The 18,634-nt window shown below is 30.9% G+C and overlaps 1 protein-coding gene across 2 annotated transcripts in view; it reads right to left on the bottom strand.

Annotated features, from left to right (window-relative positions):
- The window catches only part of Dis3 (exosome complex exonuclease RRP44-like protein Dis3), a 106,975-nt gene that overhangs the window by 27,348 nt on the left and 60,993 nt on the right, over window positions 1-18,634 (bottom strand). For both annotated transcript variants that reach the window (XM_085824300.1, XM_035350801.2), the window contains exons 6-10: window positions 17,404-17,556; window positions 14,341-14,457; window positions 13,570-13,710; window positions 1,855-2,001; window positions 310-426 (exon numbers count right to left, since the gene is read on the bottom strand). In XM_085824300.1, coding sequence (XP_085680426.1) covers window positions 310-426; window positions 1,855-2,001; window positions 13,570-13,710; window positions 14,341-14,457; window positions 17,404-17,556 — 675 coding nt within the window. The remainder of the gene's footprint in view (window positions 1-309; window positions 427-1,854; window positions 2,002-13,569; window positions 13,711-14,340; window positions 14,458-17,403; window positions 17,557-18,634) is intronic.

The raw sequence follows: 18,634 nt of genomic DNA, 5'->3' as shown, positions 1-18,634 counted from the left end.
ATTTCAATAGATGTGAGACAAGAAAAATTCTGAAATTTTATTGCTTTAAACTCCTGAACAGCAGCACTTTTTTTAACTGTGCTATACAGTATTTATTAACTTATATAATTACAGTTTAATTTTTTTTATAAGCTGCAAGTCTGAAAATGAATTTCAGGTAACGAATGAAAATAAAAGTAAAATATTTATTAGAATGAGGATGCAAACAAAATGAGATCAAAGCTCATGACTACATAAAAATACTAGAAGAGTTAAACAGAGGATTTAGTTATAATGGAATAATTATAAACAAATGGAAATTATACCTACCTCTAAATGACCATTTTCTAATTTTCGACAATGTAAAGCATCATCAATATCTGTACAACCTGGCGGATCCACACTACATATAGAAATATGACGTAAATCTTTTCTTGCAGCAACATCCTACATTTGCACACAAAAAAGTTCAGCAACATAATTAACTCACATTCTAAAGATAAAATATAACACATAATTGTCCAGCTATTTTTATCAAGTTATCTTATGGACATAAATAAGATTTTTCAAATTACTTTTCAGATAAAATATTGATATTGCCTAATTTCCTAGTTAATTACGTGAATGGATTTTATAAAAGGTCTTTTTTAAAATATATTTTGGAATTTTAAGGCTTTTCTTGTTAAATGCAAAAATTACTAATTGTAGGTTGTTTCAAATTGCCAAAATTCCAAATAAAAATCATTATTACACTACACTAGAAAGATATTCAGCGCCTACTGAAAAACAGATAATTGCCATAGCCTTGAATCAAATTATGAATTCAATCATCATGAAACTGACATCAAACTTTAATTCACTAACATACAAATCATGAAACTAAATAATTAAATAAGCTGTTTTTATTAAGATTTTTAACCCACTTTCATAGGTTTGCAATGCTATCCATTAACAGTAATGAAATGCTAAAAATATCTAATAAATGAAGAGTCTAAACAATTTTGGTTAGATTTGCCCTATGCCCCAGCTTCTTAGCCATGTAGGGACTGGACTACATTGATAAGCAGTTAACAATTTTATATACATAACTGTACGTATTTGTTGGTCTGAATTTAATTTTTAGCAACATTAAACTGCTTATTATGTCATTCAGAAACACAGATATCCTACATTATTTTTTGAACTTTTTCATTTATTCTACTTTGTTATACTTCAATTTATCAAATTTTTGTTTCATTTTTTGAATTTTTCTGTCTATTTTGCTTTGGATAGCTGCTTAAAAAAGATAATCATGTAATGATTGTAATGTATTCATGTAAAAAATGTATTGATTTCAATGAGCCTATGTAATTTTGTAGACACGACATGTAATTATTAATAATAAAGATGGAGAAAACTATATATTGCTTTTAAATTGCCTACTTTATTAAACAGTAGCAGAGATATTAAATAAAAAAATATCTTATTCTTTGTTGAATAGCAACACACTGTGGTATGAAAGATAAAAATATTTTATTTAAAACTGTGGCAACACATTTCTTTGAAACTGTCTAGTTTTCTGATTAAGTTTGAAACTTAATTACCTTACATTTTGCCAAGTGGCAAGGCATTGCATTACTTTTAAATCATTGAGTTTTAATAAATGAATAAAACTCATTAAATTCTTGCAATATATGAAATAAATAAAATTAATAAAACATCAAAATTTGAGCTTTAAAGTGCACATGTTTGGTTGGAAGATTATGTGTTTCAAACTGTTATAAAAAGTCCTTATTCTATTGTAGTGAGTAGTACAAATAAACGTTTGGTTAAAGGGCACAGGAGGAGCAAAAGGAAGGAAGAAATAAAAAAATCAACAAATTTTTAATCAATTACTTTTTCAGTGATAATCCAAGGTAATTCTGGCAGGCAATCAAGAACAGCTTTTGAAAATGGCAGATGAGGAATATCATGTTCTAAAAGCAGAACTTGATTTTCTGTTTCTTTTTCACCAGTCTCTCCAAGGCTTTGGACGTAATGTCCCTGTCAGAAAATTAATTAAAGCATGAATACAAAATTTATATTTTTTATGCACTTTAAAAATATATTACTAATTTAAATATTACACAATTCTATAGCTATAAAATACATTATAGCTGAGGTACATAATGCACACATTATGGGCATTTTTTATTAAATTAATAATTTCTTACAATTTTACTTGCAAATCTAATAAGATTTCTTTTTCTTACACTGGTCAATTTTAAAGCATTTATAATGTGCCAAAGCTAGTGAACTATGAAGTCACAAGACAAGGTAACATGATTGCCACCAAATGAGAAATGCCACCAAAAATGAGAAAGTAATGTAGTGGATGTTTTGTAAGATGAAGCTATCTTATTAAAAAAACAAACAAACAAACTAGAATTACTTGACTATTAAATGCAAAAATTAATAATTAATTATCTGTTAAACTGAGTAACTAATCTCAGCATCATAATATTTATGCAATAGTATATTCATCATACATTTAAACTATTCTTGATCCTTCATGAAAGCCTAAACATCTCATGATCTGTGAATTAACTTGCATTTTATATGAATTTTTATAGTATAATCAATAAAAAATATATGATGTTGTTTTATCATTGTATCTACTTGTATAAGGACGCTTATCTTTTGGCCAATGAGACCACAAATGCTTATTATACAATCTTATGATCTATATCAGTGCTTCTTAAACTTTTCGATCGTGACTCCTTTTAACATTTTTTTCACAACTCCTTTTTACCACTGAGATTTTTTTCCATGACCCCAGACATTAAATATAAAATAAGGATATAAAAATAAACATCCTTCCATGAATAATTAACCTTGGTAAACAATATACATAAAAAAGTATTAGTTTTAGGATTTATTTTAAACAAACAAAAATTAATGAAAGAAAATTCCAATGAGACAGATGTGCTTGTTTTCTGCTACATAACAAATTAAATGTTGGTGCGACATTTTACACTGATGAACATCTTCAACATGTTTCGATGTAGAAACAACATTTAGTTTTAATTAGTGTTAAAGCTGAAAAAGTAGTTTTATATAAATATATAGTGCTGAATGAGAGAACATTTTATGCCATTTCAGAAATAGCAAGGTGGTTTTGGTTTATGTGATTGCAGCAAAGCCTAGAGGGATGCCTTCATGGAGGACTTTCTACGGGGAACTGACTTGTATACAAATTACACATAGGGAAAATAATTAAAATGCCTATACAGCCAGGCCGTTCGATGGGATTCGAACCTAGACCCTCTGATTCAAAAGGAAACCTGTGCAAAATGCGACTGTAGAACTCATTCATTTGAATCTTATTCCTTCGCTTTTACTCTTAAATGTATCGCCATGATTTCTGAACTAAAGATTTTCCAATTTTGTTGGTTTTCTGTGCACAGTCAAATATTCTTAAAATTTAAAACCTTATGTATAACATTACTGCTTTGGTAAAACACATGCTCTGTTAGAGTTATCTATCACATGAGATCAGATGTTTCTCATGTTCTTCCTTCAGCCAAGTTTACTAATAGAATCAGCTACTGGTGGGCCCAGAAATAGTGAGAAATCTAGTTCTAGCTCCGATCCAGAATTCATCACGGACTTTTGTGAAAACTCCAGTTTTAAGTTTGAATCACTAGATAGCTTAAATTCCTTTTGCAAATTATATAACAAATAACTAATGTCATTTATATCAATAAATGTAATGTCTTTAAAATGTAATCTCATTAATGTCAATTAATGCAATTTCTTTAAAAGTCTTATGAATGTATTTTCTTTAAATTCATCTATCGAGTTGAATTTTCACAACCCCAAACTTTCAATTTGCGACCCCACAATTTAAGAAACTCTGACCTATATTAATATAGACTTGAAGAATACAGAGGTTAAAACCTGTTTTATTCTTAATCTAACTAAAGCAAGTAAGAAAAAGGTATGCATGAAAATTATAATACTTCTTATTATAAAAGCATTTAATGTTATAATTGCATGCAACAACAATATATCATTTTAGACAATATGAATGAAGTACTAATGCCAGAATTAGTAATTCACAAAACTCAACTTCCTTTTGCATTGGTTTGTAAAGAAAATATTTGGTATATTTACAGAGATAAAAAGGTATTTCCTTCTGAGCAAAAAATCATTCTGTTTGAAACTGATACTAAACAAAGGATGAATATTACAAACAGTGTATGTTTAAAGAAGCATGTCACTCTTTGATCTACTAAACTCTACTTAACATAAATGGTATATGACATAGGAGGTATGAAATTAATGTAAAGATATCCCTCATCATCCAGTAAAGAATACAATATACATTTTAAGACCAAAACTAAGGCAGATGCACCTAAAAGGAGTCATCTGACGGTCACAAAATTTCATGTCTGAATGCATTTCAATCCATCATGGAAATGATCAAGTTTTGGTGGTTGATGAATAAACAGCTGAAACTGCACAGCATCACAACTGAACATGTGGTGTTCTATGCTTCAGCTACATATGTTGCACAAAAAAGGATAAAGTCCAATTCTAGAGTATTCTATAACTTTCATTTACTCACTTCAGCTGTACACCTTGCACAAATAAAAAGGGGGGGACATTTCTATATCTCTTGTTCTACTGGACCAATTGTCGAAATTTAATTTGCATTTCCCATGGTTCGAAAACACGACTTAGTATACATATTAGATTTATATATAGCATTGCTCTAACATAAGTATTTTGACACAAAATCAGATTTTTTCTGAAATAACATACCAAATTTCTTTTCCACTTTTCGATTCTACAACTCAAATTATGCCTAGACATTAAATTTTGTAATTTTTGGTAAGAAATTTTAAAAATTTATCTTGGCGCATTTTTTCAGTTGCGCCAAAAATACTTCATTTGTTTGGTATGTTATTTCAGAAAAAGTCCGATTTTAAATCAAAATACTTATACAGTCAAAAGTCGTTAATTCGGACTCGTCGGGACTTCGGCGATTCCGGATTATCGATTTTTCCGGATTATAGATCATCAGTTTAAATCTGGTAAGATGGCATGCAGAAATTACAAAATTAAAAATATGAAATTGTAATTTATGAAATAAAGAACAATTATGATCTTTATTCGAAATGCCTATCATCTTTATTTGAAATAAGATTTGATCTTTATTTGAAATAAGGGTATCAAAATTTACAAAAAGATAAAGCTTAATATTTATTTGTTTACTTTATTAAACATTTCCTTCAATGTAAGTTGCTTCGTTTCATGTGATAATACTTTCTCTTTAATTCTATTAAACAGACATAATTTCTTATTTAGTTACAAAGTTCCGCTGTTCAAGTCCTATAATTGCTGTGTTGAGAATACCAACTAATTTGTCAATCGAAATGTTTTCGTTTTCAATAACCTCTGGGTCACTTTCTTCACTATCGGAAGTGAATTATAATGACGAGGAACTTGATTTAAATCATATCAAAGACGGAGTACATCGAGATTAAATACTACACTTAGTAAGGAATTATAAGCCAAATAAAATAAAAACATCTGCCCTGAAGATACGGATAGTGCTGACAGATCAACTTCCAATCCGCCACGTGAAATTGATAAACAGATTTCGGATTTCAAAACATATTTTCGCTTTGTAGATACAAATTACATATTAGTAAATATATATCGGAAATTCTATTTGACATAATCGAAAGTTCAAGCTTACTTTTATGAAAGTGCTTTAACAGTCTGCAAAAAATAATAAGCTGGATCCAATTTGAAGATTAAGGAACAACGCAATCTGCAACATTAACTGAATTAGATATTTTTAGCTTAGCGTATAACTCCGTTACACATTAAACGCACATGCGCACATATTCGCAGCCGTAAAAATCTTAAGCACTCTCGTAAACGCCTGTGCGCATGCGTGAACGCGACACATGCGCAGAAAGTTTGTAGCTTTGAGGTCTGGATTATGGGTGTTCGAATTAACGACTTTTAACTGTATTAGAACAATGCTATAGATCAGTGTTTCTCAACCGCCGGTCCGTGGACATTTTTATAAATAAATATCCATGAAAATGGAATTTTCTTGGAGAAGTTTTGGTAGTTTTATTCTCAACGCAATATTTTAAGTAAGTTGAATGTACATATGTAAATTATAACAAATAAAATTAATTTTGTTTTCATGATTTATTTATGTCAAAAAAATTGTTCCATTGAATTATTAAACTTACCGGTCCATGAGAACGTACCAAAATATTTTACCGGTCCTTGGCGTAAACCCAGTTGAGAAACACTGCTATAGATAAATCTAATATATATTCTAAGTCACGCTTTCAATACACGTAAAACGCAAGCTAAATTTTGACAATTGGTCGAAAGAATCTGGAGTAGCATTGTCTTCAGCATTGAGTTTTGCTTTGAAATGAGCCATGATAACTAGCAACACATGCCTAGATATGTATGGGACAGCAATGCAATAATGATATGACTGTTGTCCTTCACATAGCCCAACAATAAAGAGTCATGATCTGGGGATGCCATTTCATGTAATAATCAGACCTCTTTGGTTACCATCTATGCCACCATTATAGCACAATGGTAAATCAATGATATTCTACATCCTGTTGTGTTCCCCTTCTTTTCAAAGCACTCAGCTTACTTTCAACAGCCTAGTCATATACTGCAATAAATTTTTCTGACTGCTTTCATGTTCGGCCAGCTAGATCACTAAGATATCAACAGTCTGCCTCTGATCATTTTGGAATGTCCCTGGTTTAACTCAGTGACTACAGAGAGTTTGGTGAAAAATAATGCAGGAAGCCATTCTCCAACTCTATAAATCAATGCCAAGCTTACAGCTAGCATAAGGGCAAGAGCCTTATTATTACCAGTGCCATATGTATTTGTTATATATTGTTTTATTTTTTAAATGATGCATTAAATTATTTTGAAATTCTAATCATTTCATTTTCTTAACATATACATCACATCTACTGAATTTTGTTTTATTTGGATAGCATTTTCTTAGTGTATTTTTTTTTTTTTTATTTTATTTCTGGTTTTAGAGTACGTGTGTAACAGCATATTTACATAGCATACTTTGCTTGAATAAAATGATGAAGGATATCTTAAAAATCATATTTCTTTATGTATAATCTCTAGAATAATAAGCATATTGAAGCAATACGAGTACTACAATAGATGCATTTGCTATCCAATAATTTTAAGCATCTCATATGTTTCATTATATATAAAACATATGAGAGGCATTGGAAAATATATCAGCAGGAGCAGGCATAAGAACAGAGAAGATTATGCTATTGATATTGCATTAAGAAATTATTTCTCAACAGATGGAAATAGTACAGTCAAAAGTCGTTAATCCGGACTTGTCGGGACTTCGGCGATTCCGAATTATCGATTTTTCCGGATTATAGATCATCAGTTTAAATCTCGTAAGATGGCATGCAGAAATTCTAAAATTAAAAATATGAAACCGTAATTTATGAAATAAAGAACAATTATGATCTAAAGGGTATCAAAATTAAAAAAAAAAAAAAAAGCTTAATATTTATTTGTTTACTTTATTAAACATTTTTCTCAATGTAAGTTGTTTAAGTTGCTTCATTTTATGTGATAATACTTTCTATTTAATTCTATAAAAAGACATAATTTCTTGTTCAGTAAGTTGTTTAAATTGCTTCATTTTATGTGATAATACTTTCTCTTTAATTCTATAAAAGGACATAATTTCTTGTTCAGTTACAAAGTTCCGCTGTTCAAGTCTCGTTAATTGCTGTGCCAAGAATACCGACTAACTCGTCAATCGAAATTTTTTCGTTTTCACTAACCTCTCTGTCACATTCTTCATGTGTTTATCCATTTTTTGCAGGAATTCCACTTTTTGTTTGTTGGACATCGAAACATACTTTCGTTTTGTAGATCCTTTGGAAGTTCCAGCATCGGAAATTCTATTTGACATAATCGAAAGTTCAAGTTTACTTTTATAAAATTGCTCTTACAGTCTGCAAAAAATAATAAGCGGGATCCAATTCGAAGATTAAGGAACAATGCAATCATTAACATTAACTGAAATAGATAATTAGATAATTTTAGCTTACGCCGTCCGTTATACATTAAATGCGCAGGCGAAAACGTATTCTGCACTTGCGCACACGCATATGCGCAGTAGTCAAGGTTCTTGTTCAGAGGCCAATATTTAGAGTAAAGAAGCCATCGTAGTACAACACACTTTATTTACATGACTAATGAATAAAGATATCACACAGGAAATCATATTGAGTATCAAACAGCAAATAACATATCAGCATCTCCCTACGCTCGAAGCTCGAATGACGGATGTGTCGGGAGAAGAGACAGCTGCGCCATCATAATTAATACGCATGCGCATAAGAAAAAACGTTCGCTCGCCTCTACCCAACACACCCCTCCTGCGAGCAACATTTTTTCAATACAAAAATGAAATACAAACAATATATAACACATTACATTAAGAAATTAAGGAAATTACTTTCAATGTATACATTAATTTTTCTTCACTGACACTCTTAGTAAGAAAATCTGCAATCATATTATCAGTTTGTGAATATTCCATCTTAATAACATTGTCCTTTGTTAAGTCCTTCATAAAATGGAAACGTAAGTTCATGTGTCTGGATTTCGTAGAAGATCTTGCACAGTTGATCCACTGGATGGCAGCTTGACTGTCTGTATTTAAGACCACTGCACCATTCAAAAATTGTTTGTATTTTAATTCTGATAATAAATTTACAGTCCAAATAATATCCTTACAAATTTCAGAAATAGAAAATAATTCTGCTTCACAAGTAGACAGACTAACACTTCTCTGCTTACGACATTTCCAAGAAATCAATGAATCACCTAGTAAAATAGTACCACTAGAAAATGACTTACCATTTTCTGCATTTCCCCAGCTAGCATCAGCATATGCATTTAAAACTTCAAAATCATTGCTATAGAAAAGTTTTTTATTTTTTTTTACCTTTTAAATACCTTAATACCCTTTTAGCCAAAAGATAATGCCTTTTTTCTGGTACATGATTAAATTGTGACAAATAAGTTGTTACAAATGATATATCAGGACGTGTTCTATTCGCTAAATATAAAAGTTCCCCAATTAATTCTTGATACAAAATTGCATCAATTTTTTTCATTTGTACATGAAAAACCTTTATCTGCTCCTTTAATGATTGGCGTTTTCACTGCTTTACAATTTTCCAGATTGTGTTTAGTCAATAAAGATTCAATATATTCTGTTTGAGACAAACATATACCATTTTCAAATTTTTCTATTTGCATTCCTAAAAATTTTGAATTAGTATTTTCACGTAACTCAAATACATTTTTTATTTTAGAAACAATATTTTCAAGCATTTCTTTATTATTACAGAATACAGCTAAATCATCAACATACAAACACAATATAAAAATGTTTTTGGTATCATTATAAATGAATACACAATTATCAGATGCTAACTGTATCAGCCCAAGTTTTTCTAATTCATTTTTTATTTTCATATACCAATTTCTACTGGATTGAGGCAACCCATAAATACTTTTCTTCAATTTACATACTTTACCTTCTCCAATCAGTTTTTCATAACCAGGTGGAGGAGTCATATACACATCCTCGTTTAAGTCACTGTACAAGTACGCTGTTTTTACATCATAAAATTTAACAGTCAAGTTTAATTTAGCTGAAAGTGCAAGCAATAATCTAAAACATTCAATGTTAACTACTGGTGAATATGATTCAGTATAATCCTTATTTTTTATTTGATTAAATCCAGCCGCTACTAATCGCGCTTTATATTTTACTTCCCCAGAGTCTCCTTCCTTCAAAGTATACACCCACTTACTTTTTACTAATTTTGTTTTTTCAGGCCTATCTACTATTTCCCACACTTTGTGTTTATGTAATGAATCTAATTCATTTTCCATTGCGGATTTCCAGTCATACCAATTAGCACTTTGTTTTGCTTCTGAAAAATTATTCGGAACATTACTGATTATACTTGACGCTAGTTGTTTTGATTTGAGCCTCTCCCATCGTCTTAATGGTATTTCATTTCCATATTTATTACTTTTTTCATAGCTATCAGATGTTTGGACTTTATTCCCCCTGTCATGACCCCCGCTACAACAGCTCATGTCGCGGATTTCGAAATTCGATGAGTCATCATATTCGCTTGCTTGGGTATTTTCCATAACAACCAATTCGAGGTGTGGTTTTTGATCTAATTCGTTTCCCTTTCTTTCTAATTCTTCAATATCCCAAGTTTCTAAGGTTTTATTTTTTCCCATATATTTTCTACCCTTTAAAGATTCGTTAAATTTAACTGATCGTTCTTCAATTATTTTGTTACTTGCTATATCATAAATACGATATCCTTTTCTTTCTCTAGCATATCCTAACATTATCCCTCTTTTTCCTGGTATGTCAAATTTGTTTCGCATCACTTTCGGAATGTGAAAGTATGCCACACATCCAAACCTTTTTAGATAGTTTAATATGGGTTTTTTACAAGTCCAAATTTCTAAAGGAATTTTTTCTTTTCCTTTCCGGGGTGTTAAATTTGATACTTGAGTACTAAAATTAATTGCTTCTGCCCATAATTTTACCGGAAGCTCACTCTCATGTAGTAATGTCCTAGCTCTTTCTAAAAGAACTCTGTTTGCCCGTTCAGCTTTCCCATTACTCTCACTGTTATATGGAATTGTTTTTTCATGAAAAATACCTGAATTAGCAAGATAATTATCTAATTGTTGATTTACAAATTCTAAACCATTGTCTGTTCTCAAATGTTTAATTCTTTTACCAGTTAAATTTTCATACTTAGCTTTAAATTTACAAAATGTGTCAAACACTTCACTTTTACTTTTAAGAAAATAAGTAAAATACATTCCAGAAAAATCATCCACTAAGATCATAAAATATTTAGACCCACCAATTGATTCAGTTTGAACAGGGCCACATAGATCCGAATGAATTAATTCTAAAATTTCTGAACTCTGATTAATGTCAATATTTGGATGACTTTTTCTCGTTATTTTACTTATGTCACAAGTTTCCCACTTAAAATCACTTACATCATTAATATCAATGTATTCTTTCATTTTAAGCATATATTTTGGATTTAAATGGCACAATCTACTATGCCAAAGTTCATAATTATTACCAGTACAATCATTAGCAATGCAAGATTCAGAATTATAATATGGTTCTAAATTAACTTTAAGCCTACCGTTATTCTTAAATGCTTTAAAAAGTAATTCATTACACCTACTAAAAACTAATACAGAATTATTCCTTGATTCAATTTTACATCCTTTATCCATTAAGGCAGTGAGTGACAATAAGTTATTTCTTAAATCAGGAATATAACTAACATTACTAATAGTTAAATTAATAAAACTAGAATTCTTTGTATTTATAGCTTTTGCTTTAACAGTACCAATACCTTCTGAATATATTTTTGAGTGTTTACCTGCCTGGTAAATTTCCCTCACCTCTGGTGTAATATTCTGAAACCAAAAGAAGTCTTTTGCCATGTGTCCGGTTGCACCACTATCCAGCAACCAAATTTTATCACATTCATCATTTTTTTCACGCGTAAGTTGAAGAGCAAAATCACTTTCTCTTTCACCAGAACGAGATGAAACGTTCACACTTGTAGGTTGTAACTTCATTCTTTCCTTGTTACCTTTGGATAACTCACTTTTTGAATTCTTGTTTCTGTAATAGCAGTCCTTCGCGATGTGACCAGGTTGTCGGCAAATGTAACAAATTCTTGGCTTATAGTTTTTATTCCTTCTTGATATGAACGCCTCTGCGTTGTTTCCATCAGATCGTTTCCCTTTCGTTGAATTGTGAAAGGACTCTTCCTCATGGAGTATTTCGAGTACTTCATCAATTGTTTTTTCACGCTGAGTTTTTACAATTTCCCTAATTCGAGAGAATTTTCCACGAAGTCCACGGACTGTGTAAAACACCAGTTCCCGAGGAGATACATCTAGTCCTAGCGATTGATACTTAGTTGCTATTCCTCTCGCTCTAGCGATATAATCATTAGCCGACTCATGCAACTTCATTTCTAAATTTTTTAACTCATTACCAGCATCTATTTTTCGATCTTCGGCTTGTCCCGTAAATGTTGACTTTTTTCCAAAGAATTTTTGCATTCTCTTCTGTGGAGAACTGAAGCGCCTGTTGATCCGATAGTGAAAGTTTTATATATGCTACGGCGTCAGCGTTTTTCTCATTCCACAATCTTTCATCTTTCTCGTCTAAATTTTCTGGTTTTACTGTTGAAATTACCGAGTCAAGTCTTTTCAGTGATAAGGCAGCTTTAATTTTTAATGACCAAATAAAATAGTTCTCTCCAGTTAATTCGGGAACGTTCCACTTCTCCATTTTTGGCTTCCACTAAGACAGTTTCGGTTTCGACTTGGTCTCTTATCTCCAATTCTTCTTGACAAAACCACGGAGCTGCTACTATTTGTTGTTCAGAGGCCAATATTTAGAATAAAGAAGCCATCGTAGGACAACACTTTATTTACATGAATAATGAATAAAGATATCACACAGGAAATCATATTGAGTATCATACAGCAAATAACATATCAGCATCTCCCTATGCTCAAAGCTCGAATGACGGACGTGTCGGGAGAAGAGACAACTGCGCCATCATAATTAATACGCATGCGCATAAGAAAAAACGTTCGCTCGCCTCTACCCAACAAAGGTCTTACGCGCACGCGTAAAACGCCTGTGCACATGTGCCAACGCGGCGCATGCGCAGAAAGTTTTTAGCTTTGAGGTCCGGATTATGGGTGTCCGAATTAACGACTTTTGACTGTATATCTTTCTTATTACTTACTGATAAAGTTTCAGCTTGAAAGTTATTAGATTTTCATAGTGTTATGTAAGAACATGCAGCACTAAAATTATGAGACTGTCATGGGATCAGAATTAATTCTGAAATGATACTCTTTAGAAAGATTCAGTATTTTATTTTCATTAGAATAGGAAAAAAAAAAAAAAAAAGAAAGAAACATTAAAAGCTATTATAAATTAAAGCTGGAATTTTATGTTGCTTGCATATATTACACAGATAAAGATATACAGTACTTAATCATCTAGAAATACAGTGAAGTAGATTTAAAAAAAAAAAAAAAAAAAAAAAAAAAAAAACTAATACACAACTAAATCTGCAAAATGTAGATACACTGACTTTGTATAATGATCTCTTATGCTATCCAAAAGTATTTAAGTAGTATTTAATACAGAAAGGCTTTTTTCCAATTGTATCAAATGTTTGTTTTACACACAAAGAACATAGTATGTCTTAAAACACATTTCAGTTTGAAATACCACAGAAGCAAATACTTTCAGTCATTTTGATACAAAGAGGAATTCAATGTCTTGAACTAAAAATACTTTCTGCCAATGCTTATGTTCTATGTGGTAAAATGTACACATGTTTGTTCCCGAATAATTTCTAAATGCACTACTTTAAATAACCATTTATGAAATGTACTCACTTGTGGATACCTAGACTCTCGAGGCCAGCTGTCAATAGATACTATAATTCGCTGAGACAGTAACTTTACACCTTGGCGAGTTTCAATTCTGATTTTTGGAATTCTACGCTCAGATGGTACAAATAGGTAGTGTGTTGTTTGCTGTTACAAAAAAGTTGAGATATTAATTATTAAATATTAAACTGCAATGAATACATCAAATTTAGTAAAATATTTTCATGCACCACTCTTCATTATAAAATGTTTTCATTTACTTTTACTTTTTAAACCAATGCAGTGTAAAATATATTTTAGTTGAAATATTATATTTAATAAACACATTAACTTAAGAAAATAAAATGTAGATATGTATCTAGAAAGTTTTCACTGGAAGTTAGAAATATCTGAATAAAAAATTCTTGATTGATAACAAAAGGCAATTAGTCAAAGCTTCTCCCTCAGATGACTTTTTTTTTTTCTCTTTTTAAAGTTAACTTTCTATATGCTGTGCTTCATTTACAAAAACTTGCAATAAAATCTGATAACGCCAAAATAAACTGAGGTGTTGGGAACATTAATTTATATGCTTAAAACACTGTACATTAAGAAAATCACTGAAATTATTGAGCCCACAACAGTCTATTAGAAAAGGCTCTTAAATGCAAAATATTTTGTTTATAATCGAAAGTGATAAGCTAAATTGGAAATAAACACATACAATAACATTAAGCAAAATGGTTTTAAAATTAAAGTTTATAACAGAATTCATTACAAGGACTAAACATCACTTACTCCTTTTATCGATGGAGGTTGCAAAATTCCACAATATGGCCGCCAGTTACGTTTGATAATGCCTACAACAGCACCTGACATTATTTTATTGGCAGCTCTTTTCTTCTTTAAAATTTCCTAAATTGAAAGCATCACTTATTAGTAATAATAATCTTCAAATAAGAAAAAAGCTCTCACATTTAAACTAAAAAGTGTGTTCACAGAAAATTATGTAGTTGTACACATATCTCATGATAAGTATTTAGAAAGAAAGTGATTTAATTATGAGTAATGATGTAACTTGTTACCATTAACAAAATTTTGTATACATGAATTTCTAATTTTTTACATTGAGCAACACCATTAATTCTTACTAGAAAGTTACGCTTACTTACACTATAATTCTTACTACTATTAATTGTTACTGTACTCTGTGACTGCTTAAACTATAAATACTTATGATTCATACTGTTTTGAATGTAAACAAACAAAACTTCTATCTTTAGAAATTTCAGAATGGCAAACTTAATAATAATTTCTTCTTATACATATATACACAAATCTTTCAAAAAGTATGTTATAGAGGCAGGGCTGTGGAGTCGGAGTCGGGCAGATTTTGGGGTAAAAGGAGTCGGAGCTGAAGTCGCTAAAAACAGGTCGACTCCAACTCCAGTTTTTGTTGCACAGTTTGAATTTTAAATGAAATTAAAATGAATTGAAAAAAAATGAATGACAAGTTGAGTTATTATTTTTATTTATGGACTATATACATTAATAAATAGTTATTTTCTATCTTATTGACATAGTAATAAATAAATATAAGGGAGGAGGCTGGATGTGTTATTTTCCATTAGTGAAACTGATTCATTTAGTTACAAATTTCACTGGTAAATTTAGCTAAGCAGCAACAGCAGTAAGAACTCCCAAAATTGATGCCATTCTTAGGTAACGAGCAGGAAAAGGAGCAATTATTGATCAAGCAATGCAATAAGGAAGTACATATTTGATGATAAAGATGTTGTTAGAATTAAGAACTTTTTAGAAGATGTAGCTAATGCTAATGTTTCACTAACAGAAAGACTGTGGAATGATCTTGCAGAATTGGAAACTCTTCTTTCTATACCGTATATAGCCACAAAAAAACTGCAATCTGAATAATTGACAGGAGGCGAGAATGAAAGAATGTGATGTTTGTTCTTTCTGAAATGAAGGGCTTATTGCATAAGGAATCATTTCTTCAATAAATAAAAGAGAAACTAGTTTGCTAGATAATGAGATCTTGCTGGGTTCAATATATGGAGATCCGAAAACCGAATTTTCTTGGATGACGAACAAATTAAAAAGGCAAAGAAAGCCATCTACAAAATTTCATTAAGAAAGAAATTATTCTCAGAACAATTGGAGAATTTGAATTGGGACAGTCAAACTGAAGACATTGCAATTGAGTCTCTATCATCTTCTTCCAGTGATGAATTACATTTTGAGAAATGTTTTTGGATAATATTAAAATGGCTAAGGAAAAGCGAATGAAAATAAAGAACCAAGAGCCTTTAGATATAAAAAGGAAAAAATACAAACAAGATTTCTACATGGCCGTTGAAGAAATACAGAAATAAGATTGCGCTTCCAAGACACCTCATTTAGAACTTATAAAAATTTATCCTGAAAAGTTAAAAAAAGTAGCTCTAACAGTAACAGCTCTTCTCCTACTCAAGTTAGTGTGGAAAGACTGTTCTCAGCTATGAAGTATATCAAATCGGATCTATGGCTTTCCAACAAAGAAGATTTTGCCGAAGATATACTGTTTTTTAGAAATAACTAATGCCAGTTTTTCCATTTCATAATAAATACTAATTAATATAAATAATTTGCTATGCCATCAGTTTTTTTCTGTAGCATCTATTACTTCTTTTATATTAAAAAAAAAGCTGTAACCCATGCGTATATGTTTACACAAACATCACATATATATATATGGAAGAAGTCGGAGTCGCAGTCAGAGCCTGAGTCTTTAAAATTCCAGGAGTCGGAGTCGGTCATTTTCCCTACTGACTCCACAGCCCTGTACAATGGTAACTTGGTATGCATCTTGTTACATTCCTGAACATTTTGGTTTGGAATATGATATGAGTTCAAAGATTCATAGCTGCACACACTAGACTTGTTCATCTCTTTTGAGGCAATGCTACAACTGCCCATGAGGATCAGAATGCTCATTGCTACTGTTCGGTTAAAAACCTCATGAGAAAATTCTGAATTTTCAAGTGATTTTGTTTTGTTTTCCTTGTAAATTTTTTGTAAATTTATTAACAATGAATTTTAAGAAATTTAAAGAAAAGAGTTAAGCAATGAAGAAAATTAAGATCACCATGGAGGTTTAAAAAAAAAAAGGGGGGGGATTGTTGACAAATATGAAAATGGCAAGCATGTCCAAGACTTGGCTATTGCATACTGCAAGCCGAGTAGAATGGTGTCCCCGATTGTGAAAAACAAAGACCTTATTAAATTGGCTAACATTGCGATCAGGGATAAAATCAATCACCAAAGATCAGATATATTAGAGCATGTTAAAAAACTCCTTTTGTCCTGAATAGCAGAAAAACATTTATGTACAAATCAAGTGCAGTGCTTCATTTATATACAGTATATTTCACCCACTCCATTTGTATTTTAGTACTGAACAATGTTGCAATAATAAAAACAGAATTTTTTATAACAATGGATTAATTATTTTCTATTACTACTGGAAAAGTTCATTTGGTATATGTCCAAGATGAACGGATTAATGACATAAACCAAGGAACCACTGTATATTGATACCTAGCTATAGAAATTACTGTTGTATAAGAGTTTTAAGAATGTTTATTTGAAAACAGTTAATGATTTTGTTATTATATCTAGCAGGTTTTCAGTTCTCACAGCATACATCCAAAATTTTACTGCACATCTACAACATTAAGAATTATTGATCTAAAAATCAAGCAGTCTAAGGCATTTATAATACAGTATAAATATCAATACATTAATGACTATGTTAAAGTACACATGTCATATTTAAATTACTCAAAAGTTTCTAAAACATACATCATGAGTATCTTTATCATCATCAGGATTCTTAGTTTTATCTTCCAGAACAAGGGATGATGGGCATGACCATTCTTCTTCTGGTAATATCCGTATAGCAACAATGTCACCATGAACTGCTCTATTTAAATGTTTTAGACCTTGAATGAAAACCTGAAGCAAACAAAAATACATTAAAATCTAAAATTAAAAATGCATTAAAAACAAAATTCTCATATACACCACATTTCCAATAAACATCAGAAACCCTCTGAAACATAAATATTATCGCCCATACATTATTAAAAACATCATGATTCAAAAGGGAAAAAAAAAGGAGGAGTCTGTGAACTTATAATTGGCATGGATAAAAACAACTGATATTGAAATGGATAAGCAATGTGAGATAACTGAATTTAAGCACGGCATAATAATCACTGTCCACTGATTCGCATTAACTGCACATTTCATTACAAGATTTCTGTTAAGCTGCAGACACTATATACATTAGTCAAAGCACTACAAAACTTTGACCTGAATAGCCTTACAAAATGCAATAAATCAGAATCAGGAGTGCCAATAATATGTTATAAAATAAATCAGTATACCTCATTAAAGACTGCGGCTAGAGACTTTCAATAGGCTTCAGGAAATTATGCTAGCGTTTGTAGTATTTATTGAAGGGTGTTTGCACTCAAATTCCATTGATGAGTTGTAAGCTTTGGCCACTCTACTCATTAATGGTAGTTGTGCAAATCATGCTACCAGTAGGCACTAGGATGATGGAAGAACAACTTGTATAGTGATGAGTTATGCGGTATGTTTGGAAATCCAGTGGACATGTAGACCTGTGATTGCTAGAGGAATGCTGCTTCCTGCAGTTGTTATCCTTACTGCAAAAACTGGTAGAAGATGAATTTTTGTGTAGGTCTTAAAACTGCTCATTCAGCAGTATAATTCAGCACTATAATATGCCCACCCGTACAATAAAAGATCATAACTGAAGAGTTTAAGAAAATGGAAGTGAATGATCATTACTGACTAGTCCTTATTCCAAATAAGCATCTCTAGAAAAGTGATACCTCATTCCAAAGAAGCATCTCTAGAATGAATGCTCATTGTGAACTACAATAAAAAGGCCTTCAAAACATAGAACTGCTTAAATGCGCTCAAAACACAGAGTTGTTTATTATATTAGAAGAGAAACTATGCAAAATACCTATAAATATTTATAGAAATTTAGTGGAAAGCA

Source organism: Stegodyphus dumicola, chromosome 9, assembly GCF_044657685.1.
Source record: "Stegodyphus dumicola isolate Sdum_Otavi_A_Nest chromosome 9, ASM4465768v1".
In the NCBI taxonomy this organism is placed as follows: domain Eukaryota; kingdom Metazoa; phylum Arthropoda; class Arachnida; order Araneae; family Eresidae; genus Stegodyphus; species Stegodyphus dumicola.
This window is presented reverse-complemented; position numbering and strand designations above follow the sequence as displayed.